Genomic DNA, 27,098 nt, shown 5'->3' with positions numbered 1-27,098 from the left:
CAGCCTTGGGGCCAGAAATGGTGTGTCTGCTGCAGCAGGTCCTTTAGTGCCCCACCTTCTCCTCCTGCATAGGCTTCCTATAACCCAGGAAGCCCATGTGAGGGAAGGGCCTGCTGGAGCACGCACACCATTTCTGGCCCCACGCTGCGTTTCTTTTCTATTACTGCTCTAATACAATGTGTGAATCACACAGATAATATACTTAATTTTATGCCCTTCTAATATGGTTTACGTGGGGAAAACTAAGTGGGTGGTTAAAGTCTGGGTAATGGAACATAGCTGTGTGATTCGACACTCTCGAAGGGAGGGCACCTTTAACAGCACATTGGATTGAATGAGGTCATCTGTGGATGACATTAGGTTTTTAATTCTTTAACCAATTTTGAGTGTGAAAAGTAGTAAAATAGATAGACTTCTATGGTGCTGTGAACAAAGATGGATTTTTGCGTGTTGAATGGGCAGTGGATTATGTGTTTGTGAATGGATGTCTGTGTGAGAGCTTGTGTATGTGTGTGGGTGCCTGGGTGAAAGTTTGTGTGTGTGGATGTGAGTGGGTGCCTGGGTGAGAGCTTATGTGAGAGTGAATGCCTGGGTGAGAGTTTGTGTGTGGGTGGTGTGAATGGGTGCCTGGGTGAGAACTATAAGAGCTGGTGTGTATGATTGAGAGCTTGTATATAAGAGATCATGTGTGTGATTGAAAGAGAGACTAGTCAGGGAGGTGATGTGTTTCCGTGTGAGAGAGAGACTGGTCAGGAAGATGACTAGTGTGTGTCTAATTGGGTGTGTATGTGAGTGACTGGTTGTGGGCGCTAAGGAAGAGGACTGTGAGGACAGAGCTTCAGCAGCCCTTGCTGATTCTGGTGAGTGCTATTGGCCTGGAAGGGAAAGGATTAGGAGAGTTGCTGGAAAGGGTAAGTAAAGGTGGCTTTTTAAGTTTATTTTTCTTGATTGACTGCCATTTTAATTATTGGGTATTATGCGATGTCTGCTGTTTTGAAATATTTTATTGATATTTGGACATGTTTTAATAATTTTTATGAGTTTTTAATTGCTGGATGTTATTCTGTTCAGCAGCTGCTTTGTAACATTTTTAGTATAGCTTTACAATTATTTCCGTGTGGGGCTCTATAGCAACTTGGCTTATTCTGCTTTCCTAATAGGTAGTGTAATAGTGTTTAGGGCCTGGTTTAATATTTGTAGTGTTGCATTTTCATAGATAGGGTTGTTACTGTTGAGTGTGTTCCATAATACAGGTGTAACTTTCTGCAGATTAGTTTGTGTGCATTATTGCAGATCCTGGGACTATGTTAGGTGCTGTATTTCTCTTTCCATTTGTCCAGGTTTGCACTGCATGCAGAGTGGCTTTTTTGGGTTTCCATTCCAGTTTCTGTCTCCATATTTATAATTTGTGGTCTTTCTGTCCTTGGTGAAGGTCAGCTTAGTATGTAACTGAGGTGATGTATTTTACTAGCATGTAGGCATTTGTATCAATCTTATTTGTTGTGTTTTCTCACTAGGATATGCATTAGTGTTAATTACTGTCTTTTCATAAGGAAAGCTATTGTGCCTGGTAGTAAAGGGAGTTTGTTTTACTTTTACTGAGATGTCATCAGAACCAGAATATCTTTTTTGTATGGCGAGTTGTACATGGTAATGCCCTAGTTCTGCTCTGCACTCATTGCTGGGGGTCTAGGGGGATCCTGTAGATGCAGAGTGCGTGTTTACATTTAGCTCCGTGACAGTCACATGTTCAGTGTGTCATGCATGTGAGAACCATCTGTCAGGTGTGTCCCGGTCGAAAAAAGGTTGAGAACCACTGGTTTACAACACCAAAACATATATAATCAGTCAAAATCATAGACAGAAAAATAAAATAAAACATCATAATGTATAGACAAACAAATAAAACAAGAGCAACATAATCTTGCCAATCATAATCTCCAACCAATCCTTAGCCTCTAGAAAAGGGACTAAATCACAGGAATTGGGGACCAGACTCTGCAAAACATAAGAAATTGCCATACTGGGTCAGACCAAGGTCCATCAAGCCCAGCATCCTGTTTCCAACAGAGGCCAAACCAGGCCACAAGAACCTGGCAATTACCCAAACACCAAGAAGATCCCATGCTACTGATGCAATTAATAGCAGTGGCTATTCACTATGGGGGCAGATTTTAAATGTTACGTGCGCAGGGTACATTTGTGTGCGCTACCTGGCACACACAAATGTACGCCCGATTTTATAAAATCTGGGGTCGGCGCGCACAAGGGGGTGCACACTTGTGCATCTTGCACATGCCAAGCCCAAGGGGAGCCCCGATGGCTTTCTCCATTCCATCCAAGTCCGCTCCAAAATCGGAAGAAACTGCAGTTAATCTCACGAGATCTCCAGGAAATACCCAACAATCTTGACATTACTCTTAGGGTCCTTTCAGAACTACTTTTTTTGTTGACTACTCTTCATGCAAAATTTTCGAAGTGAGAAATGTGGAGGTAATTTTGTATGTTTGGGGCTATGCCCGTCACCAATATTTTTCCTCAATGCATACGTTTCTAAGCTAGGGGGCAGTAGGATGAGTGTTGGTTTTAGAATTCCCCCCATTGTTTAAGCCCCACCTTTTGGGGGGAGAATCAGAGATCCCTCCTGGATCTCAACAGAGAAGGAAGGAGAAAAGAGAGATAGTGTGGAGAGCTGGAGATCACGCACTAATCATGAGTGAAGTTGGAGTCAGATAGAGAAGAAGTAGGAGAGCTAATTGGAGATTCAGCCAGAGTCTCCACTGGAGAAGAAGAGGTATGGACTTTTGAAGATTTTTTACTTCTTGGTCTGAAGGGAAGGGTGGTCCCCCTGTCTCCCGGAGGATTGGGGTTGGATATCTTTTTGCCCAAGTGACCAGACAAGTGAGAACAGAAAGAGATTTCAGGACTTTGGAACAGAACCCAGAATCTCAGTTTTGTATGATTAGATTACAGTTTAAGGTTTTGGGAAGTTTGGAATCCGTTTTTGATATTTTTGGATTTGGAATATTTTTTCCAACAGATTGGTTGATGTTGGAGGTCACACTGTAATTCCACGTCACTGGTGAGGATATAGTGACTGAAGATGAAGGAGTAAAAGGAAGGAGAAAAGTAAAAGAATTTCATTTTTATCTTTTAGATGTTTTTTATTTTTTCACTCTTGGCTTAAATATTTTTAATTAAGTTACATTAAACAATTTATGTTGAACTTTTTTGTATGTATGGACTTTTTAAATTTTTCCTGCTGATTCTAGTAAAAGGTCTAAATGGAAGGACACCGGGTTGTATTGATTTTCTGCCTCTTCTACTCATACTCAAGTAAATTTTAAAAGCCCGCTGCATGTAAACAGCAGGGTATGCGCACGTGGCCGGGCCTTGCACGCGCTATGTGCATTTTACAAAGGGCCCGGCCATGTGCTTAAGCCCCGTTACGTGCCGAAATGCTGATCCCTGAAAAAGGGGCAGGCCAGGGGACGTAGCCTGGGTGGGGAGGGGAGGGGCGGGATAGAGGCCAGCTGGGACAGTGGCCATTAGCCACTGTCCCGGGAAAGTGCGTGCCGGCAGCCGGCCGGTGTGTGGAAAATACTTCTGCTCCGGAGGAGCAGTAAGCAGTAAAATAAAAACATTTGGGGTAGCTAGGTAGGGGTTAGGACATTGGATTTTATAACATGCGCGCGCCGGCGCACACGTTATAAAATTGGCATGTCCATGTGTGCGCACGGGAAACCACGCGCACATGGATGTGCACATGCGGTTTTGAAAATCGAACCCTTTGTTTTCTTGATCCTTTTCTGGACAATATTGCACCTTAGTGAGATTTTCTACATGGAGTGCAAGCTGTGAGTAAGCCAGTGAGCAACTGCACGCAGGGTCCCAGATGATAATATTTCCTTCCTGTCTCGACTCAAACCCGGACCTAGTGCTTTAAGGATAAAGCACCAGATAGAGTATCCGCTACATTTGTAACACCCTGCATACATTTTAAATAAAAACTATGCATATAATTCACCAGTTCTCAAAGCGAACGTAAGTGTATAAGTTCACTTTGAAAATTATCCTACCAAATCTTCACACATACACACAATTACACTTACTAATTTGTGCACAGATTTATTTTTTTTGGGGGGGGGGGGGAATTATGTACATACCTTTGAAAATGCAAACGCATGCCTGTAATTCCAAATCCCACCCAGGGAATGTCTCTGCTCACTGCGGATAAACTTATGCACATACAAACTGTGGGGTAGATTTTATAATTGTACGCCCGCGCATACTTTTGTTCGCGCACCAGGCACAAACAAAAGCATGCCGTATTTTATAAGATACGCACGTAGCCGCGCGTATCTTATAAAATCCGGGGTCGGCACGCGCAAGGGGGTGCACATTTGTGCACCTTGCGCGCGCCGAGCCCTGCGCTCGCTGCCCGTTCCCTCCGGCCTCCCCCCACTTTCTCCTCCCTTCCCCTACCAAACCCCCCACCCCAGCCCTATCTACACCCCCTACCTTTATCGTGAAAGTTACGCCTGCTCCAGGCAGGCGTAATTCGCTCGCGCCAATTGGCCGCCGCCGTGCGATTCCCCCGGCCCAGGAGCGATTTCGGAGGCCTCGGCCACGCCCCCGAAACGCTCCCGGGCCGGCACCACACCCCCCCGGAATGCCCCAAATGTCACGCCGCCCCCCGACACGCCCCCCTAGCAAAGCCCCAGGACTTACGCGCGCCGCGGAGCCTATGCAAAATAGGCTCGGTGCGCACAGGGGGGTTTTAAAGGGTTATGTGCATAACTTATGTGCGTAACCCTTTTAAAATCTACCCCTTTATGTGGCATGTTTACCTGCATATTGGACTGGCAATTTTGTAACAGGTCATTTCCACAGGTAAAGCATCATTTTACCTAGGAAAGTGGCTTTGAAAATTACATTCCCTGGCTTTGACTAAATAAAACTTGGGCTTCTGCTTTCAGAAGATCTTGGCCATATTCACAGAACTGAAGAAACTCTTTTGAAAATGGAACCCTCATGGTTCAAGCATTCATTCATTGTAGTCCCTGACTACCACCATGACAAAGCTTGATCCGTATATTACTATCAGGTCAGAGTTTAGAGTTCAGGTTATTATACCATAATTTGGATATCAGGACCCATTAAGCAAAAAGAAAATACAATTCAAAATAAATGAGAAAACACATGGTAGTTCTCGTATACTCACAAAGGGAGTCCTGTTTCCAAACTTGCTCCAGAATGTCATTTTCACTTTACTTTTATGTCCTGTTCTTTGATCAAAGGTATTACAAGTATCAAAGGCTGGAATGTATAAATGAAGGCTCACTGCAGACTCTGTATGACTAGAGTTTTCCACTCGGTGCAGGCCAATGGAGTCTGAATAATTGAGAAGGGCAAAGACACAAGGGTAAAATTAATTAGCAGCCCATTTAATACCAGATAATAAGTAAAGAATGGTTGTCAGCAGGCTAAGGTGAAAGTCATTCAAAAAGGAATAAAATCCAATGACTTGCATTCAAATGCATGGAACAGACCTCAATAGTAATAGAATGAATAATGAAATTGTAAAATGTGCATTTAAAAAAGTTAGACTATCTTCTTTTGTCAAAAGATTACATGAGAACATAAGATAACGCCATGCCGAGGTCCACTGTACTCTGCATCCTGTCTCTGACAGTGGCCAGTTCAGGTTACAAGTATCCGGCAGATCCCAAAAAGCACATACTCGGAAGTAATTTATTCACAATAGAGGGCACCATAAAATTTATTGCTATCATTCTTCTACCTGAACACCAAGCTCTTACATCATAAAAAAAAAGTGTATTCAGTTTTGGAATAGATAAATCATCTGGCATCCACAGGACATTTGCAATGGTTCTTCAGACCTGTTCTCCATATTTGATGGTTCTTCCATGTATTCTTTTCGTGATTAATGGTTTTTGCAATGAAGACACTAAATAATTCACCTTAAGGTACAATCTCAACTATAGTTTATGACATAGATCAAATGTGAACACGCTGAATCAGTTAAAGTCCATAAACTGCTATTAATCAATAGGGAACAGCCACTGCTTGTGGCCGGCATTAGCAGCATGGGATCTATTTAATGTCTGGGTACTTGCCAGGGACTTGCGACTTGGATTGGCCACTGTTGGAGACAGAATGCTGGGCTTGATGGACCCTTGGGCTGACCCAGTATGGCACATCTTATGTTCTTTTGTAACCTTCAGAACATTTATAATAATGAATTGACAAAACCTGAGATCTAAGTAATCGGAGATAGATTTGGGCAGGTGCCACCCCTAGGGACTGTTAGTGCCGGCATCACGCCCCCCCCCCCCCCCCACTCCCTTTGCTGTGTTCCCTCGCCTGCCCCCTCCCCTGCAAGCCTTGCTGTGCTCTCCTACCCTTGACCTCCACTTCAACAACGTGCTCCCCTGATTCAGTGAGTGCACCAGCAAAGGGACTAATCCTGCACTCACAGGCACTGTCCACCCCCCCCCCCCCCCCTCTGCTACATAGAAGCCGAGAGGGGGCAGGACCTGGAGCAGAGGGTTAGTCCTTGCTCTCACATGCCATTGCAATGAAGCGGGAGTACATCCCAATGCAGGTCTGGGTCAGGACTGGCAGTCTGGGGGCAGTGAGGACAGGGAATATGCTGTCGTTTAGTCACCCTGGAAACAAGCAGGTAAGCGCTGGTTCTTAGCCAGATTCAGCAGAAATGAGCGCACAGAGAATGCAAATTTGCATGGCAAAACTACGTGCACCAAATAGCAGATGTGACTGTGTGCAGGTCATTGTGTTGGGGTTTTCCACTCCAAATAGCAGATATAATATTGTGCAGGTTGTTTTGCTGGGGTAATTTTCAAAGCAAACTTACACATGTTAAGTTTATTTTGTAAACTGGTGTAATTATGTACCGTATATAATAGCCCACAAATTTATATGGCCTGTTGTAAAATTACCCCCTTATAATGCCATTGTTTTTTACAATTTTTATTTTCTTGGTGGAAAACGGCAGGGTTAGGATGCGGAGGACTTGGGAGAATGCTCTTAAAGCCAAGAAAAAGCTTTTTGTTTTCTGAGTGGGCTTATAAAGTTATTTCTCCTGTAGATCTTTATTGGAACCAGTAAGCAGACTGATTTTTGACTTGTGCCTAATCAATAATTACAATCCCTGTAAATTAAAAACAAGCATGTCTAGTTGTTGCAAAGTATATTTAGCTATGGTTCTAGTCAAAAAACTGACTTTTGTACTGTTTGTTTTTTGCTGCAATGTTTCATATTTTCTTTTCAGTCTCTTAAGCAGACATTTTTCCTCACCTTTTTCTAGCTTTTGGCAAAATGGCACACAGTATGGCAAAGTGTAGAAATATGTTTTGCTATCCTCAATGTGTTTTGAACAATGGTGGCATTCTTTTGACCACAAATGTACTACATAACAACTGAGTAAGGAAAGTAAGCAAAAGCAACACACGTTTAGCTCTGCTTATGAGTAAATTTAACTACGAGACCCTTTTTTCCACAAAATATATTCAACCTTATGAGATTTTAAACAGACAAGATGAAGGAACACCATGGGAGCATGCGGTACAGAAATGATTTAAATAAATAAGAGACAGCTTACCATTGATATAAGCGCACTGATTCTCCTTCAAAACCCGCTCTGATTTTTTGAGCATCTCGCCATTAATTTTTCTGTCGGGCCACTCAAACAATGTCTCCTTTAGGTTTCCCTGCAGCATCTTCAGGAAGCAATGTGAGTCTGTGTGATCATGGATACTGCTACATAGGAAGAATGACGAATCAGGTCAATACCATGCAGACACCAAGTCACAGAAAGGACATGCATGTATCATTTGAATAGAAAAATCAAGAAACAGAAAACTCATTGTCTGTTGCATAGGGGTAACACTCCTGTTAGGCTCTTCCCAGTGCTCCCCTGCAGATAGCGAATAGTTGGAGAAATCGTGGACTCCCTTAACTTTCAGGAGAGGAGTGTGGACACCCTTAACCTACAGGAGAGGAGTGTGAGGGGAACACTACCCTAGCTCTGATTAAGGGTTTATTATTTTCTCTCAGCAAAATAGCTTACATGCATAAAACCAGGCTTATTGTATTCAGTGAATGTAATTAAAACTTATTTTAAATTAATTTAATTTATTTTTTGAAACATTTATAATCCGAAGATCTAAACAACTTGTCCTCAATGGAATACAACATAAGTACATACACATCACATACACATCCATGTACATTCTCACATGGAATGATGGTATATGAAAAACATAAATAAATAAATACATAAATCAGCTCAGTAAAACAAAATCGTCAACACATAGGGATGGATTTTAAAACCTACATACGCGGGGTACATTTGTGCGCGCTACCCGGCGCGTACAAATGTACGCCCGATTTTATAACATGCGCGCGCATGTTATAAAGTCCGGGGTTGGCGCACGCAAGGGAGTGCACACTAGTGCACCTTGTGTGCGCCGAGCCCTAGTTGAGCCCCGATGGCTTTCTCTATTACCTCTGAGGCCACTCCAAAATTGGAGCGGCCTTGGAGGGAACTTTCCTTCAGCCCCCCCCCCCCCAGCCTTTATTTTATAAGTTGCGCCTGCCTCTGGGCAGGCGTAGGTTGCATGCACCGGCCGAGTGCCAGCACGCGATCCCCAGTCCAGCGGCCGTGCGGAGACCTCTGGCCACGCCCCGGACCGCCCCGCCCCTGTCCCGCCCATTTTTCAAGCCCCGGTATGCGTAACCCTCCCCCATGCGCATAAATCTGCCTGGATTTATGCACATAGGCTTTTAAAATCTGCCCCATAATGCAGTAGTAAACAAGAGACAGTAACATTAAACAGTGTATGACGACAAGGCCTGTTCAAACAAAAAGCCTTTACTTTCATATAAAAAGTTAAAAACTAATATAAAAGTTGCAATTCAAATAGTAACTTATTCCATAATATGGGACAGCATCCATAAATGTTCATGATTGTGTATTCATAAGGTGAACAGCCTTAGCAGTAAAGATCTCTAGAAGCATTGTCCCTTGAGATCATAAGGATCTTGTAACAGTATATAAGGATATCATACTGTAAGCCCTTGCAAGATCCCAAGGACTACACCTCAAACACTGTTACAATCCTCTCCTGATGTTAATTTATTCTAAGTGTACAGAATTCCCTGATGGGGGAAAATTACTCTTCTAGGCCCTGTAAATTGTTAAAGTTTGTAATCATACTGTAAAGTTGATTGTAAACAGCACAAATGAATATATTGGTAGCTGATATGGTTTCCAACTTAAGCTTTTACTGATCATGGATGAAAATGTTGATCAACAGATTCCTTATATCTCTTAATATTTAGAGAATCCTTGTTACAGCTTCAGATCTCCAATAGATTTGTGAAGTTATGCTTCCAGTAAGGTTATTCAGTATTTTAAGCCACTTCCTTCTCCATGCCAATCATTGAGGGAGATTTTGTAAGCTTCCTCCCAGTTGCAGATGGATAGGATTTTGATCCAATTTAGTTGCTAGTTTCAAGTTCCATTTGTCATATCTTTCCTGCAGTTACTCCATATTCTCCTCCTTCCATTTGTTCATACCTGGGAAATATCTTTATGCTCCTCTCCTACTTTGGTGATCTCATTGAGATGGTTGTAGATACACCTGAGTGGTGCCACTGGTCTTCTCACTCCTCTTAATCCTTCGCCCTGGGAATAAATGTAGATTTTCTCCATGAGGACAGATGGTCCTGAGCTTCTCTCTCTGTAGGAGACAGCACATCCTCCAGATGGTAGATAACCTTGTCCCTTGGCCCTAGGATACTCAAATAGAATTGAAAAGATAATTCTAAAAAAAAAAAAGGAAAGCCAAACAACAGGCAGGAAGGGTGGAAAAACCGCCTCCCCAACCATGACAAAAATAGGGAAAAGCATCCTGTCCTCTTCATGTAACCTAGGTCTTAATCCTAGAGACCCCAGAGTCCTTCCCTAGAAAAATAAATCAGAAGGAAGCAGCAAAGAGACATGCTATCCCTAGGAGGGTCAAATAAAATGTCATAATTTAAGATGATGGCAGGAGTTTAGGTGGGCAAGGATCTCACCATCTCAAGTTCTCACATTCAGGAGCTAAACCACACAATATTGCTAAGTCGGTTCCCTCTATAAAGAAAATGCATTCCTCTTAATAGGAATCCACTGGATTCTCAACAATAGCATGAATGCTGTCAAGAACAATCTGATGTAGTGATTTAAAGACAAAGTAAAAATCTTAAATTGAGTTTGCCAGCCATTTGGGAGCTAGTGAAAAGCAAGCAAAACAGGGGTGATATGATCACAATAGGATGTACTGGTGATGACCTGAGCAGTAGTATTTTGGGCAAATTGAAGAATCTTTTATAGAGATTTTGGAAGACTCCGATAAAGCAAATTGTATTAAAATAGTTGAGAAATTATGCAAGTCTGTATGACATTCTGAAAGTCACTGGGATATAACAGTGATTTTAAGCCTCTAAGGGGGTCATTTATCAAATCACATTATGGCATTTTCGCATGCGTTAAGCGCCTTTAACGCATACGATAGCACCATAACGCATGGTGCAATGCAAATCTGAAAAAGAGGAGTTGGCTCACAGTTTTGCGAGGCCCTATTGCACAGCTTTAATGCTGATTTTAACTACACCTTTTTCATGAGCGAGAGAGGGAGAGAGAATGAGTGCCTAGCCATAATGCCCTCACACTAGATAGGTATTTATATCTCTGTGGGAAGCCCACCTAGTAGGAGCTGTACTGAGCAATGGACAGCCGGCACCATCTTGTGCTCCTACCATGTGACGGGGCCGACCAATGGCACCTGTAGTCCCTGTGACATAGTAAGGGCAAAGGCTATCGGCGCCATTTTGAATACCGGCAGCCGACGGACCAAGTGCAGGAGATCGCTCCAGGACTCCCGCTGGACCACCAGGGACCTTTGGCAAGTCTTGGGGAGGTCAGGAGAGTGGGAGGTTGTAGTTAATTAAATTTAAAGGGTCGGGATGGGTTTTTTTCTCAACTTTAATGGGAAACAAATCCCATATGTAACTAATGGACGAATCGGGGTCCCCCGAAATTGGATGCAACAGATTTGGGTCCCGACGAATACGAATACCGAATCAGACAAATCCATTCCTGCTGCACATCCCTAATAGAGATATAAATACCTATCTAGTGTGAGGGCGTTATGGCTAGGTGCTCTCTCTCTCTCTCTCACTCACTCATAGCAAGGCTGGCTCTTTGGGAGTTTCAAACCTACTAAAAATGGCCCACCAGTATTAGTGCACTTTGCGATAAAATGCCTATTACCATAAAACACACCCCTTTTCCTATCACATGTGATATTTTCGCATTTTGATAAATCCAGGCCTAAGTAGTTTAAGTTTATAGAAAGCAATACAAGTAGAGGCTTTTACATGAGCTTTCAGGGAGAGATTGATGTCAAGATAGACATCTAGATATCTAATCTCTGAATCTATTCGGATAATTACATCATTTATCTGAAGTAAAATAAGTTATTTGGGCATCAAGGAACAGCTAATCGAAAGGGCTTTGGAACTATCGCCCAATTTGGGCATCAAGGAACAGCTAATCCAAAGGGCTTTGGAACTATCACCCAATTTCTTCTTTGCCACTTCTTTCAAGAATTATTGAAAAGGTTGTTCATACTCAACTTCAGGAATTTCTGGAAGATAACAACTTTCTGGTCAGCTCACAATTCGGCTTTTGTCCAGGGCATAATACAGAGTTGCTACTGCTGTCTAGTTTTGATACAATCTGTCAGGGCTTTGACTCAGATACAAAATACTTTCTCATTCTATTGGACTTCTTCTCAGCTTTTGACACTCTCAATCATGAGTTATTGCTCAGCCACTTTGAAGCGCTTGGTATTTATTCGGGCTAAAGTTCATTCTTGGTTCTCTTCGTTTCTTTCTTATCAGCATTATCAAGTGACAATTGGGGATAGCTTGTCTGCTTTATACCCTCTTATTACTGGTGTTCTACAGGGTTCTTCTCTCTCTCCGACTCTCTTTAATATCTATTTGGCCCCTCTCTGTTTGATCCTTTTTGATCTGGATGTTTCGTTCAAATTATACGTGAACAGTTTTTCTCCCTATTTCTTCTTTTACTTTAGCACTGGAAAAATTATCAATGTGTATGATAAGAATAAAGGAATGGTTGCAGAATAATAGGCTGTCCCTTAATGTTAAGAAAATGGAAATTGTACTCTTATCTCGGTGGCGGCTGGAGGAATTTCCATCACATTTCTCTTTTGAAGGATATGCCATCCCAATTCAGTTGATTGCACGTAATTTGTGTGTAGTCATAGATTCTGATATGGTTAAGCGGTGTTTGGGTGGATTCACGGGTACTGTGACAGATGACCACACCCACAGGGAGGAGCCCCATGAGGCGCCACACTACTGGGCTAAACGCAGGTCGCACAAACACAGAGTTAATTCTTTATTATACAGCTTGAAGTATACCACCAGAGGTGGCAGTAGTGAGGTAGTCTGGATGTAGCAGTCTCAGGACTCTTGGCAGAGGAGACCCTTCTCACCCCGTTAGTATGGGGGATTCTGGTGTAGGTTTCCCAGTAAGGCAGTACTGTGGATGAGATAGACTGAGAATTAGATTACTCACTAGATGGTTGCTGTAGGTATGCGATTCCACCGGGTTGAAGAAGATGGTACAGGTACTGAGGCTGGGAGAGCTGACCCTCAAGGAGTGAGTACCTGATCCCTGTAAGGCACCTGAAATAAAGCAGAGGTCCCCCGAGGAGCGGGTACCCAGGTTAGCAATTACCCCGAAGGGCAGAGAGAGAACTTCCAGTGGCAGCACAGAAGCAGCAGAGTAGCATAGACCGGCCGAGGCCAAGTCCTTGCTAACTCAATGAGCTAGCAACATAGTACAGGCTATATACCCGGATGGTGTGACGTCAGTAGAGGGGAATGCCCCTGAGGTTCGCACCATTGCTGGAATAAAGACGTGGGTGGCGTGCACGCACGTACCCTAGTAGGCCCTTAGGAGGAGCATGGCGGGAGGCAGCACCATAGTCATTCCAGGGACGCCGGAGAGGTCGGCTTGTAGACACGGCGGCAGCCATTTTCCCTAGAAATGCGGGAGGAGCCATGAACAAAGTGAGGCAAATGGGGTGAAGCTGTCTAGCACCGATGGACGCAACAGACTCCTTGTCCAAGCAACTCCATATTGCCAAACTAGTGCAGTTGTCTTATTATAAGCTTTGTTTACTACTTCCTTTAAAGCCGTTACTTTGCTACTTCAACTTTTATACGTTACACAATTTTGGACTACTGTAATACCCTGTTCTTAGGTATTCTTAATTCTCACCTACAGGTACTTCAGCTTATACAAAATTCTATGGTTCGCCTTATTGCTGAAACACTACTGCGGGACCATATTTCACCAGTCTTGGCCAGATTGCATTGGCTTCCTATTAGCTGGCGGGTAAAGTTCGAAACACTAATTTGGGTTTTCAAAGCTCTTCATGACAGGCTCCCTCTTGTTTGACTTCAACAATTCGGAGATATAAACTAATTCAGAGTCTTCATTCCTCTTCACAATCTTTGCTTAGATTCCACCTCTCAGTCAAGTATGATTGTCAGCGCTTAGGAAATATTTTTCATGTAGCGAGTCCTTTATGGAATAGACTTCCTGATGAGTTGTGCACTGAAACAGATTTCCTTCATTTTAGAAAGCTTCTTAAATCTTATTTTTTTTCATTGGATTATGTTGAGAGTGTATTTTAGTTTTGGCCTGAGATTTTTCCATTGGGGAGTGAGAGGTATACTGTGTAGCAACTAATGCAATTTTGTGGTTGTTTGCTGTTAATTAACTATTATTGAATGTGTATGTTGTATTGTAATCTGCTGAGACCAGTGGATTGCCAAACTAGTGCAGTTGTCTTATTATAAACTTCATTTACTACTTCCTTTAAAGCTGTTACTCTGACTTTCATACTATTATACAATCTCTGGTACTATCTTCTTTGGACCACTGTAATGCCCTGTTTCTTAGGTCTTCCTAATTCTTACCTACAGGTACTTCAACTGTGCCTTGATGGAGGTTTTATATAGTGGAAGAATAACATCTTTTTGGATAATTTTCAAAGCAATTTAGCCAAGTAATAAGTATTTTGCCTTCGTTAGTCAGCTACCTGAAAGCTGCCCTTTCTCTTGTGGCTAAAAGTCTATGAGGATACCTTTCAAACAACTCCGCATGGTCCCATATATGTATATGTATATAGCTGTGCGGAGATCTACTACAGTATTTTATAATATACCATATATACTTGTGTATAAGTCGATCTCATGTATAAGTCAAAGGGCGATTTTGAGACTGAAATCTATTGAAATCTATTGGCCCATGTATAAGTCAAGGTTTAAAATGAGTGATCAGGAAAATAAGAATTTAAAACCCCCAAAACCTACCCCAACCCTTCAAATTTAATTAAATATAAAGTACCCCACCCTCCTGACCCCCCCAAGACTCACCCAAAGTGCCTGGTGGTCCAGTGGGGGGCCCCAGTGGTCCCCCCCAGTGGGGCCTGGTGGTCCAGTGGGGGGCTTTATATTTAATTAAATTTGAAGAGTTGGGGCAGTTTTGGAGGTGTTTTTTTTAAACAAAATTTTGACAAAAAAAATTTTGACAAAAAAAATTCTTATATGGGGGGGGACGGACAGAAATGACCCACCCCCAATCCGAAAATGAAACGGGCACAAAAAAACCCTCTGTGCACAACTATAGTGTGTGTGTATAAGTCGAGCCAGCTTTTTGGGCCTTATTTTCTGGCATAAATTTCTCGACTTATACACAAGTATTTGTGGTACTTGCATTGGGTACACACATTATAAAATACACACATTCTATCCCCAACATATACACATATGTTTGCTTATATATTATTTGCAATGCAAAGAAAGTGTGTACTTATCTGACCTATTTTATAAATATACACATGAATATTTTCCAAACAAAAAAATATAACTTACTCGTATATACACCCCTGATTTATACATGGAAGTCAGTATATTTTTTAAAATGTGTGTGTAATTGAAATTACCAGTTTGCTGATACCTCCACCAGTTCACTCAGTCCTTCTCCATGTCATTGAGTCCCTCCTAGTTTGTCACCCTGAACATCCCCCAGTTCCCCCAGATCTCCCATCTCACCAATTGGAGACCACAGATGACTCTGATATCAATTGCATGAAATAAGTAGCAGATGTATAATTGCGTGAATAAGTTGCTGCATGTACTTGCATAAGTCTCTTATAAAATAGCAACTTATGCATGTAACTCTTAGCCCCGCCTTGGAATACCCCTAGATTGCCTCTTTTTTGTGCATGTAAATGTGCCTGTGAAAGCAAAACTACGCGCGTATGTCTGATGTTTATAAAATAGTGTGTACACGAGTACAAGCTACTTACCGTGTTACAGGCTAATTTTACATGCGTAACTCCTTTGACAATTTACCCACATATTGCTGTTAACACTTTTAGCTGTATTGAGAAAAGGCATTCCTGGGGGACATGTTTAGGTTGCACATACATGGCATTTTCAAATCTATGCATGTGTGTTTTTTCAGCAAAAAATCTATCCACAGAAAAAGCAGGTGCAAGTGATAGCACAGACTTTGTACCCATGGCAAGTTTCAAAATGAAAATACAGGTGGTCTTTGTCTAATTGTTCCCTGTGTTCCCCTCCTCTTTCCCTTGTTTAATGCCCAGCAATAAGAGTTCCACTTTAGCAGTTGCTGCTTGGCTTTGCATGCTTATTCCCACTTTATTCTAAACCAATACATCCAGATCATTTTCCTGGACTGGGTTAGCAAACATAATCCTTTTCAAAGTAAAGCAGCATCTACCGATTGTTGTCTAAGTCCATATCTTGACACTTGTCCCATTAAATCACATTAAATATCATCTGCCATTTCTCTTCCCATTTGCTAGGGTGTCTATATCACTCTGTTTACAACAGAGCACAGTTAGGTATCATTTGCAGACTTGGCCATATGGTGCTTTATTTTTTTTCTCCAGATCACTAATATTGGTAAATAACATTACAGTACTTCAGAATCAACTTAAGCACAAGCCTTGCTTACAATCCATTCAAGGGCAAAATGGCACCAAAATGTTTTACCATCACAGAAATATTTGCACTGCCTGTATAGGGAAGTCTATGCCGTCTTTCACTTCTGGTATTTGAGCTAATCACCAGAATGCACACAACTATAATTTATTTGGTTTTATTTAGTGCTCTGATAAGATAATGTAGCTGGATACATTACCTGCCATGACCTTCACCCCAGCATAATATCATCAAATTAAACTTTCCATTTCCTTCATCTACAAGATTTCGGGTGTACCTAAAAGACAAGACATGCATTTATGTGATCCATCAAAGGTATTTCTCTGTTTGCCAGTTAGTGCTTCCTGAGTACAGCCTTGTAGATCTGTGAATCGAAAAGCTGAGGGCCGGATTTTAAAAAGCCTACGCGTGTAAATTCATTGGATTTACGCACGTAGGTGGGGTTATGCGCGCCGGGCCTATTTTAGAAAGGCCCGGCGACGCACGTATGTCCCGGGGCTTTGAAAAAGGGGTGGGGCGGGGTGGGGAGGGGTCAGAGGCTCCCGGCACAGTGGCCATTTGCCGCTGTGCCGGGGGATCGCGTACCTGCAGGCTGCCGGCGCACGCAACAGGTAAAATAAAAGTAGGGGAGGGGTCTAGGTGAGGGCTAGGGGAAGGGAGGGTTAAGGGAAGGGGAAGGGAGGTTAGGTTAGGGTGTTGGGAAGTTCCCTCCCAGGCCGCTCTGATTTTGGAGCGGCCTGGGAGGGAACGGGGGAAGGCCACAGGTGTCAGCAGATGCAAATTGCACAATTGTGCACCCCCTTGTGCACGCCGACCCCCAATTTTATAAGATGTGCGCACCAGCACGCGCATGTTATAAAATTGGGTGTCCATGTGCGCGCGCGCCCAACTTCATAAAATCTAACCCTGAGGATACACAAAATGAAAAGTCTATCTGAACAAGACTCTGTTCCTGAGGATTCTGGACCCAAAAAACAACAAGGTAGGCGATCCAGTAGAACCGAAGGAAAACAACAAGAAGGGATGCCACAAAGAAGCCTTTTTCAATTCTTTATTGGTGGAGACATGAAAAACTGCCCGACTCTGGCCGAGTTTCGCCACATAAAGTGGCTGCCTCAGGGGCTCAGTTAGCATCAATCGTGCTTAAAAATCTATCAGTTCCGTTCATCAACGGTGCCATATACATTTAGCTGCACACAGCACAGATCGTCTCCACTCTCATCGATGAGGATTGTTGTTTTCCTGAGGATTCTGGAACATTTAATGCTGGGCAGTTCCATGTTCCAGAATCCTGCTCGGTAATAGTAACATGACATCACAATGACAGAGTTACATAAGCCATCCTCTCCAACAAATGGAGACTGTGGAATGGCAAGACATGGAAAAAGATAGGCTGACTTTTTTTCTTACTGTATAAGATTACTCTCAGTCAGAGGTATAATAAAAAAAAGTCTCAGAGCTATAAGTGATGTATCAAATAAGATTACATTATATAGTTTTTAATAAAACAAAATCTGAGTATTTTAAGGGGATAATTTTGTAACATTGCGCGTAGGTTAGAAAATATTAGGGATGTGCTTCGACCGAACCTTTCAGTTCAGCTTTCGTTAGCCCGCTGCGGGAAATTTCGGTTTCCCGCGGTTCGGGCCTTTTTTTTCCGGCCACCCTGAATTTCAATTTCGGGTTAGCACGCATTAATGTGGAGTTAGTGCGCGCTAACCCCGAAAATGAAATTTAGGGGGAATTTCCTTTGTTTTTCGGGGTGGCCGAAACAGGATGAATGCATATCCCTAGAAAATATATACATAAGGTACATCAATTTTCAAAGTGGATTTACATACGTAAGTTTGTTATGAAAATTGTTTCAGCAAAACTTTACACATACAATTACTTCTATTTTTTCACACTCTCTGGTAGATTTTAAACGGACCATGCTTGAGTCCATAAATGAGCAATTTTATAAAGTATACAAGTAGGTTTTAAAATACTCTTCACATGGGGGGGGGGGGCACGGCAGAGAGAGAAAAAAAAGAGAGTGAAAGAGAGACTCTTTATAAGGCTCAGCTTGACACTCAATATCTGCACCATTGTAAGGGGGGCACTTTGATTCGGGGTGAGTTTGAGGGTATTCATTGTAAAACTGACATCATTTAAAGAATTTTAGACCTTATAAGCGATGAAAAGGAGTTGATTTGTACAATGCAGCTAGCAGAGACTGCAGTGTACAAATCAATTCCTTTTGTTAGAATTTTCATCACTTCTAAGGTCTAAAATGTTTAATGATGCCAATTTTACAATGAATACATCTGAATGTGTCTATAACACCACTACCCAAACCCCAACCCACCTCCTGAAAACTCACCCCGAATCAAAATGCTCCCCTTACAATGGTGCATATATTGAGTGTCAGGCTGAGTCTTACAAAGAGTCTCTTGCTCTCTCTCATGTTCACTGTACACCTACAAACTTGCGTAGCTCCCGCACAGTGCATATTTGACCATTTTTGTGCGCACAAGGCTTTTAAAATCTACCTCTTACTTTTTACAATCAAAAAATATCCGTGTATGTCCAAAGCCACCCAGTGTCCACGCCCCCTGTAATGCAGCTCCTGTTTGTGCATAAAAGTAAGGGGGTAGAGTGTCTATATTCGTAATTTTACATGTGGATGGGTTGCATAGTTTTCTAAAGCACCGTTACTCTACCCAAGCAGTCCTTTTGAAAATGTCCCTTCCTATGTACAAAATGCTAAGCTGGCATAGGAGGCTAGAAGGGATTTTGTGCAAGTGGAGCAGCCATTAATCTTCAAAATCAAGTTTTTACTATACAAATTAATTTAAGTACCATAGAAAAATTACCTGAATAATCAAAGTTTATTCTCATTTTATAATTATGGGAAAAGTTTTTCATAAAAGAATCTAAACTGTATAGGCCTAGTGAATTATCATGCCTAACCTGGAATATTCCACAAAATAGGACCATGCTAGAACAGTTATTACAACTAAGCAACATAATGCTCTCAGTATGAATCTGGGTTCTCAACAGACTCTGTCCTTTGGTAATGTCAAGGCAGTGTCATGAGCTAAGAAGGAGCACTACTCCCCATTAGTATAAACCCCCCTGTCCCCACGTGAGTAAGGGGTGGGGTGGGTGGGAGGTCGTCTTGGGTGGATTGCAAAGAGTTGAGGATTCCAAGCCCTGGAGGCCTGGTAGTCTTAGAGCTCTCTCCCACCGAGGGGCTCATTAGGACCTGTCTTCCACTGAGACGGTACCAAGAGGTGAGAGTTGAAGGAGAAGAATTCCAGGTGGAGTGCCTAGGAGTCCAGAGAGAGTGAGAGAGAGAGGGTTCGGGCAGAGTTTGGTGAATTAGTGTACAGCTTTCTGCAGTTATTTCTGCCCTGCTGCAAGGAGTTGTACCACCTGCTCTATCGCCCCTGCTTTTCCAACTGCCTCCAAACTTTGCCTCTCTCCAGAGGAAGGAGAGGGAAAGAAAGACAAAAACCCTTCTGGCTTGTCTTGCCCTTATTGATTGCTTGAACCCTGATTGCACAGGCAGGGCTAGCCCTCTTGGCCTGTTGTAACTTATGTTGGACAAGTGAAACTGGGAGGCCCCAGGAAAAAAGAGAAAGATTCTGTAAGGGTTGGGTTTATTTTCTGTTGCTGTGGTCTTCTGTCCCATTGCTGCCACTATATGTGATAGCTTGGGCAATAGCAGCTTGGGAAACAACCAGGAAGAATAAGGAGGCAGACTCCAGCTGTTTCCTTATGTGCAATTTTATTTACAGTGAAAAGCAAAACAGAAAATAATAGAAACATTATGGCAGAAATGACCATATGGCCTATACTGTCTGCCTATACATCCAATTAATCTAGCATTATAATTCTCATCACTTCCTTAGAGACCCCTGTATTTATCCCATGCATCTCACATTGCAGTTCTGGTAGCACTCAAACATCAAACATAGCAGATCTTTACATAGACTGGGTTCCTGGGTCCTCTCTAACCCTTCTGGGCTCTGAATCCTTATAGTATGGTGAGGGGAGCCTGCCTTCACCCAGAATCCCTTGCAGGACTGCTGCTTAAGGAGGACTGGGCCAGAGAGCTGTGGTCAGTCCCTTAAGGTGTTCTGAGGGAATTTCCTGTATACTCCCTCACAGTTTGGAATTCTCCACTGAGGAGAAAGGGGGCAAGTACCTTTCTGGTGCCAGTCCCAGGGCTTACTTAAGGGATTTTGGACTTATCATTTGAGAATTTTTTCTGAGAGAGCCTTAGTACCTCTAGCTCAGAAGATTTTTGGGAAGTCCCTGGCTAGGTTAGAGCAGGAGGTAGAGAATATTCTGCTGCTCTCCATCTCACAGAGTGGATGGATCAGAGGTGAATCGCTGTAGGAGAATCTTTGCTTTTTCTGAAGATATTGCCTTGTGTTTTTTTTTTTTTTTTTTAATATTTATATTTTATTGATTTACAAAATATCATGACATACAATGTCAAAATAACATTACGGATTTCTATTGACAACCTTATATAACAATTACAACCAAATGAATATCTTACAACCCATATAATTCTATAGCAACATTATCCTAATTAATAGGAAATCAGGCAGATATCCAACCATCACCATCACTAGAGCATAAGGAAATTAACATAAATTACAAACTGAAGGTATTGCTTCTCTATTTTATACCAATAATTAAACTCTCTAATTATTCCCTATTAACCTTTTTGCTTCCAAAAATGTTTTTAACTCTTCAGGTTCAAAATACACATATTTGTTATTTTCATAACGAATTAAACATTTGCATGGGTATCTAAGTAACATTTGAATACCTAATTGGTCAGCAAGTGTTTTCAACTCAAGAAACTGTTTTCTCCTAACTTGAGTTACCCTCGTGAGGTCGGGAAATATCCATATCTGATGATCGTAAAATCTTTTCATTCTATTTCTAAGGAACAACCTCAAAACTGTATCCCTATCCGATGGGAAAACAAACTTAACAAGAACTATTCCTTTCTTTTCTATAGGTTCATCATTTGATGATTCTAATAATTGAGATACATCTAAAAGAGATGCTTGTTCCTCCAGTAAATTGGTTGACTTCAAATAGTATATTTTAGAAATTGGAGGGGAAGCCTCTCTTGGTATTTGTAATACATCTATCATGTATTTTTTAAACTGATCCTGTAGTGTTGAAAATCTGATTAGAGGAAAATTGTTAACCCTCAGGTTCAAATACCTTGCTTCATTATCTAATTTTTCTAGATTTCTATTCTGAACCTTGTCCTCTTGAATTAGATTAGCTTGTATCTTTTGTAATTGAATTACTTTTTGATCTATCTCTACTAATCTTACACCATGCTTTTTTATCAACTCCTCATTTATTGCAACTCTATTATTCATCTGCAAGGTTATAGTTGTTAATTTTGTTATTGCACTTTCTAAAGACATAATTGCTGTCCAAACCGATTCCAATGTTATAACATTTGGTTTATCTAACTTTGTCATAGGAAACAATATAGTAGAGTCTATCCTCCCAGTTTCAGACACATCTAGATGTGTACTAGGAGAACCATTCAACACTCCCAGATTTCCTTGACCGGGAGGTGAAGGGGTTATCGGTGCTCCCGGACTTAAAGATATTGGTGAAGCAAGCATGTCACTACCAGGCTCCTCTGTGTGACTTGCAGCGCTTCCCTCGGGAGTTTGTTCTAAAGCAATTTTGAAAAACTTGTCTAATTTCACTTGGGTTGGGGTGGTCACTGGAGTTGCTGCCGCCATCTCCCTTAACCTCCCTTTCCTCTTAGAATGAGGCATCGATTAAGATGAGTAATATTTTAGAATGGCAAGTCTTTCAGTCCTTCAGATAAATTGTAGTGGATACTGCTTCAAGATGGAGGAGAAGGGGCTTAGGAGATAAGATATGCAAGTCAAAGAAAAATAACTTATTACTCACACTGGTAGGTAACTATCATTCAGCTCTCGATTCTCTGTCTTTGATCAAATTCAAAGCCGCGCGCGCCTAAGGGGCGCGCGCGGCTTGGGCGACGCGCGCCTAACGTCGACTGCGCGCCGTGGGTGGGGCGTTCTTATAGTCCCCGATGGATGACGTCAGCCAGTCGTGTTCTCACTTCGGCGGGGCTCCGAAAGTCCTTTACCCTCACCGGCAAGGAAAAACAGCTCAAGGTAATATAAATGGCTTCTGGCGTCTCCGGCTTCCCCTCAAGCTGTTTCTCTCACTCCTTCTCCTCCTTCTCCTCGAAATCAGCTGGGGGTGGGGCGTTCTTATAGTCCCCGATGGATGACGTCAGCCAGTCGTGTTCTCACTTCGGCGGGGCTCCGAAAGTCCTTTACCCTCACCGGCAAGGAAAAACAGCTCAAGGTAATATAAATGGCTTCTGGCGTCTCCGGCTTCCCCTCAAGCTGTTTCTCTCACTCCTTCTCCTCCTTCTCCTCGAAATCAGCTGGGGGTGGGGCGTTCTTATAGTCCCCGATGGATGACGTCAGCCAGTCGTGTTCTCACTTCGGCGGGGCTCCGAAAGTCCTTTACCCTCACCGGCAAGGAAAAACAGCTCAAGGTAATATAAATGGCTTCTGGCGTCTCCGGCTTCCCCTCAAGCTGTTTCTCTCACTCCTTCTCCTCCTTCTCCTCGAAATCAGCTGGGGGTGGGGCGTTCTTATAGTCCCCGATGGATGACGTCAGCCAGTCGTGTTCTCACTTCGGCGGGGCTCCGAAAGTCCTTTACCCTCACCGGCAAGGAAAAACAGCTCAAGGTAATATAAATGGCTTCTGGCGTCTCCGGCTTCCCCTCAAGCTGTTTCTCTCACTCCTTCTCCTCCTTCTCCTCGAAATCAGCTGGGGGTGGGGCGTTCTTATAGTCCCCGATGGATGACGTCAGCCAGTCGTGTTCTCACTTCGGCGGGGCTCCGAAAGTCCTTTACCCTCACCGGCAAGGAAAAACAGCTCAAGGTAATATAAATGGCTTCTGGCGTCTCCGGCTTCCCCTCAAGCTGTTTCTCTCACTCCTTCTCCTCCTTCTCCTCCTGCCTTGTGTTTTGAGGGGAAGTTTTGCTGCCACTCTTCCTGCCCTTAAGTGGGGAAAACCAAGAGAGCAGTTTGTTCCCTGCTACTTGGACATTTCACAAGAAAGATCCTATGTGTCATCTGAAAATGAAAACTATGGGCCGGATTTTTAAAAACTTACGTGCACCGGGCCTATTTTAAAAAGGAGGCAGGTGCAAAAGGTAAGACAAAGGACAGGGGGGTTAGAGTAGGGCTGGGGGGGAGAAAGGTTAGGGGAAGGGGTGGGAAGGTCAGGTTAGGGGGAAGGTAGAGCGGTTCGGCGAGCGCAAGGTGCATAATTGTGCACCCCCTTGCATGCACCGACCCCCGATTTTATAACATGTGCGCGTCTGCGTGCGCATGTTATAAAATCGGGCATACATGTGTGCATGCCGGGTAGCGCGCGCACATGTGGGCCACGCGCGCTTCTTTTCAAATCTACCCCTATGAGTAAGAACGTTTATTACACTTTGAGGCTCCCATCTGGAGTCTTCACCTGGTGAGTTTGTGCAGAGACTGATACCTTGTATTTTTGTCCATCAGTATTTTTGAAAGAGGAGTTTTTTCCACCCCAGGACACCTCTGTCCATCTGGGAAGCCTTGCCTTTCCAAGCCCTGGAGGGTGAGAGTTTTCTCTGGCCCAAGCGAGACACTTGCACAGATAGAAAATTGGAGAACTGTGATTTCAAGCTGTTTATGCCAAGATCCAATGTGCAATGTGCAATTTCTGCCATTTAAGACGTTCTGCAGTAAAGATTTATTTTGGACATTCAACTTGAGACTCCAGAGTATTTTGTTGGCACTCATATTCCTTACTGCAGCATCCCCATGATAGAAGCACTGAGAGTCACCCCAATACCTTGGGCCTTGGAGGGTTGATTCCTCCCCCCCCCCCCCCCAATTGGAAAGAATCATACTTCAGGGCTTGTGGGACTGTGAGAGAAAGTAAAGAAGTAGCCCTGGAACCCCTGTGCCCCTGTCCTCTAGGCTCATCAACCGGAGCAGGGGTTACAAGCAGGGACAGATTTAGGATTTTGCTGCCCCTAGGCATTTTTGGTGTTTCACCCCTGCCCCTCACCTTCTGTAAATGTTTGTTACAGGGTAGCAGAGGGCAGTTCTCTGTTGAATGAGATTCAGCAGAGCTGAAAGCCAGAACATCTTAGCCAACCTGCTGCCATTAAATGTTTGCTGGCCTAGGCACAGGTATAATGGATGCCTACTAACAAATCCAGAGCTGGTTACAGGTATGAAATATATTAAATGATGATTAGACCACTTGAAGGCCAAGTGAGACCTCTAGCATATGGCCAGCAATATGGGTAGCAGATAACATTTATTTATTTATTTATTTATTTATTTATTTAAAAAGTCTTCTATACCGATGTTAGTCGAAACATCACCTCGGTTTACATGGAACAAAAGCAACGGAAATTACAAGTAACATAGCCTGGGACAGTCAGTAAAATCTGTATCTCCATGGGTCCTCCAAATCAAGTAGTCTGGGGAATTCCATGGAGACGACAACAATCAAGTCTTGAACATCTGACAGAGAAAATGCTAGGTCATATGGTGCTCTGTAAACCACAAGGATAGCAAGGCAGTTTGTTTTCCCTAATTGACAGGTCAATACAGTAAAGTGCAGCCACGGTTACCCTGCTTCTAACCTGCTTTCTACTCACTTTTCGGCCGCGTTAGTCCAACCCGCGATACACTATCCCCTTTAACCCATTCTTACCACCTCTTTAAATCACCGGGTAACCCCTTCCGCCCGCGGCATGTATATCAGATGTAAACGATCAAATTAGCTATTCCCTCCCATACAGTAACGCGCGCCCCGACTATCGCTTTTTTAACCTGCAGTTTTGCCACGCGTTTAACCTGCTAATTTACTGCCTACCCCTACCCCTGCGTTAGAGGCAGGGGTAAGGGTAGACGGCAAACTTTCCCCCAAAGGGAAACCTAAAAACCTAAAATCCCCTCCTCCCGAAGCAACTCGACATGTACCAACTTACCTTTTGTTGCTTTTTCAGCCCTTTCAGCCTTCTCTGCCATCCTCCGGAGGGGGCAGCCGGCGGCGAAAGCGGCTTCCATTGGTCCCCTGTGCAGGTCCCGGTTCTCCTGGCTCTCGATGATGTTCCAGCAGGTACTCCGCGGCGCAGTTCGGGCTCTCAGCTCCAATGGCTAGAGCCAGCGAAGCTCCTGACGTAACGGCGCAAGCGAAGCGAGCGTGCTTTCATTGGCTTGAGCGCCCAAATTGACGGGCGCTCAAGCCAATGAAAGCACATGGACGGGCGGGCGTGACGCATGCCGTGATGTCACACTCAAGCCAATGAAAGCACATGGACGGGCGGCGTGACACACGCTGTGACGTCACGCCCGCCCGTCCATGTGCTTTCATTGGCTTGAGCGCCCGTCAATTTGGGCGCTCAAGCCAATGAAAGCACGCTCGCTTCGCTTGCGCCGTTACGTCATGCGCTTCGCTGGCTCTAGCCATTGGAGCCGAGATCCCGAACCGCACCGTGGAGTACCTGCTGGAACATCATCGAGAGCCAGGAGAACCGGGACCTGCGCGGGGGACCAATGGAAGCCGCTTTTGCCGCCGGCTGCCCCCCGGGAGGCAGGGGAGCCGCGGTCCATCTCCGGAGGAGGGCTGCAAGAAAAGTAAGTCGCTCTCCCCCCCTCCCTGTGCCTTGCTTCGGGAGGAGGGGAGAGAGGACTGGCAATCCCCAGTGTAGGAGAACCGTCCACTTCCTGGTACCTGTCATTTTAAATGACATTTGAAATGACAGGTACCAGCGTGTCCGTGAAGCGTTAGGCCCGCGCACCCAGGATACTGTATAGCGCTCTATACAGTAAAATGGGTTGCGCGGGCCTAACGCTTCACGGACGCTTCTTGGACGCAGCTTGCATTTGCAAGCTATTTAAATACAGTATCGAGCGGTAGGTGAGCTGGACTGTGCGTGCGGCAACCGCGGGTGCGCCCGGCACTAACGCAGCTCTTCCTACCGCTCCTTACTGTATCGGCCTGTCACAGCAGCAGACATTCAGAGCCATTTGGTTGATGAAGAGGAGGCATTTGTAACTCACTAGAGTTGTGAAAAATAAACGATATTCCACTTTCCTGCTTCTCTATTCTGGATTTTTGGTAAGCCAAGAAACCAGCAGGGCAAAGCTAGGAAAAATAAGTGCATTGGACTCCATAGACAAGAATTCTGTAATACACATCAAGGCCAGCTTGTTGTCCATAATCAGAATCCCTGGCCTTTTTCCTCTTATAGAACTTGCATTTACCAGATTTATATTCCATTTAAAAGGGCCACTTAATAAACATATCATACTTTTAAGAGACAAAAGCGAGTTCTTGCGACTAATTTTACCCTACACAAAATGCATTGCTTCTCAGTGTGTGCCCTTTCTCCTGGACTTTTCCACAATTTTCCTCTTTTGTAAGAGTAACTTTAAGTTCTCCAGTGTCTAGGATGCTAAATCTCAGGTTGTACCGCCTCATGCCATTCATAAAAAGCAGTTAGTCTAGGAAGCCAGCAAAGGGGATGAGAGCAAAACAACTGGAAGAAAGGCTGCATTGTGTGAGCTTTTCTCTCAAACACATGTCACATGACAAAGCCTTGTCACGTCTTTCCTTATTTTTCTTTCACCCAAATATAATTTCTGCATATTTTTCTCCATTCTCCTCATTCAGTTTCTGTTTTTTTCTGCATCCTCTCATTTCTCTCTAATTTTTTTTCTTTACCACTTTCCCTTTTCTAATCATCTTCTTTATTTTTACCAGCACTTTCCACTTGTTCCTTTGAGCTTCTAGCTCAGTCTTAACTGGCCTCTGTTGGACTACAATGCCATTTGCCTTCATTTGCAAC

General features: G+C 43.4%; 1 protein-coding gene and 1 long non-coding RNA gene across 2 annotated transcripts in view; one reads left to right on the top strand and one right to left on the bottom strand.

The window, feature by feature from the left end:
- LOC115073098 overlaps positions 1-27,098 on the top strand; it is a 130,776-nt gene that overhangs the window by 39,492 nt on the left and 64,186 nt on the right. The window lies entirely within an intron of this gene.
- CDO1 (cysteine dioxygenase type 1) overlaps positions 1-27,098 on the bottom strand; it is a 72,929-nt gene that overhangs the window by 17,950 nt on the left and 27,881 nt on the right. Inside the window, exons 2-4 of the mRNA XM_029571254.1 lie at positions 16,364-16,441; positions 7,646-7,803; positions 5,225-5,394 (exon numbers count right to left, since the gene is read on the bottom strand). Of these exons, the coding sequence (XP_029427114.1) occupies positions 5,225-5,394; positions 7,646-7,803; positions 16,364-16,441 (406 nt within the window). The remainder of the gene's footprint in view (positions 1-5,224; positions 5,395-7,645; positions 7,804-16,363; positions 16,442-27,098) is intronic.

This window comes from Rhinatrema bivittatum, chromosome 1, assembly GCF_901001135.1.
Source record: "Rhinatrema bivittatum chromosome 1, aRhiBiv1.1, whole genome shotgun sequence".
NCBI classification, from domain to species: domain Eukaryota; kingdom Metazoa; phylum Chordata; class Amphibia; order Gymnophiona; family Rhinatrematidae; genus Rhinatrema; species Rhinatrema bivittatum.
This window is presented reverse-complemented; position numbering and strand designations above follow the sequence as displayed.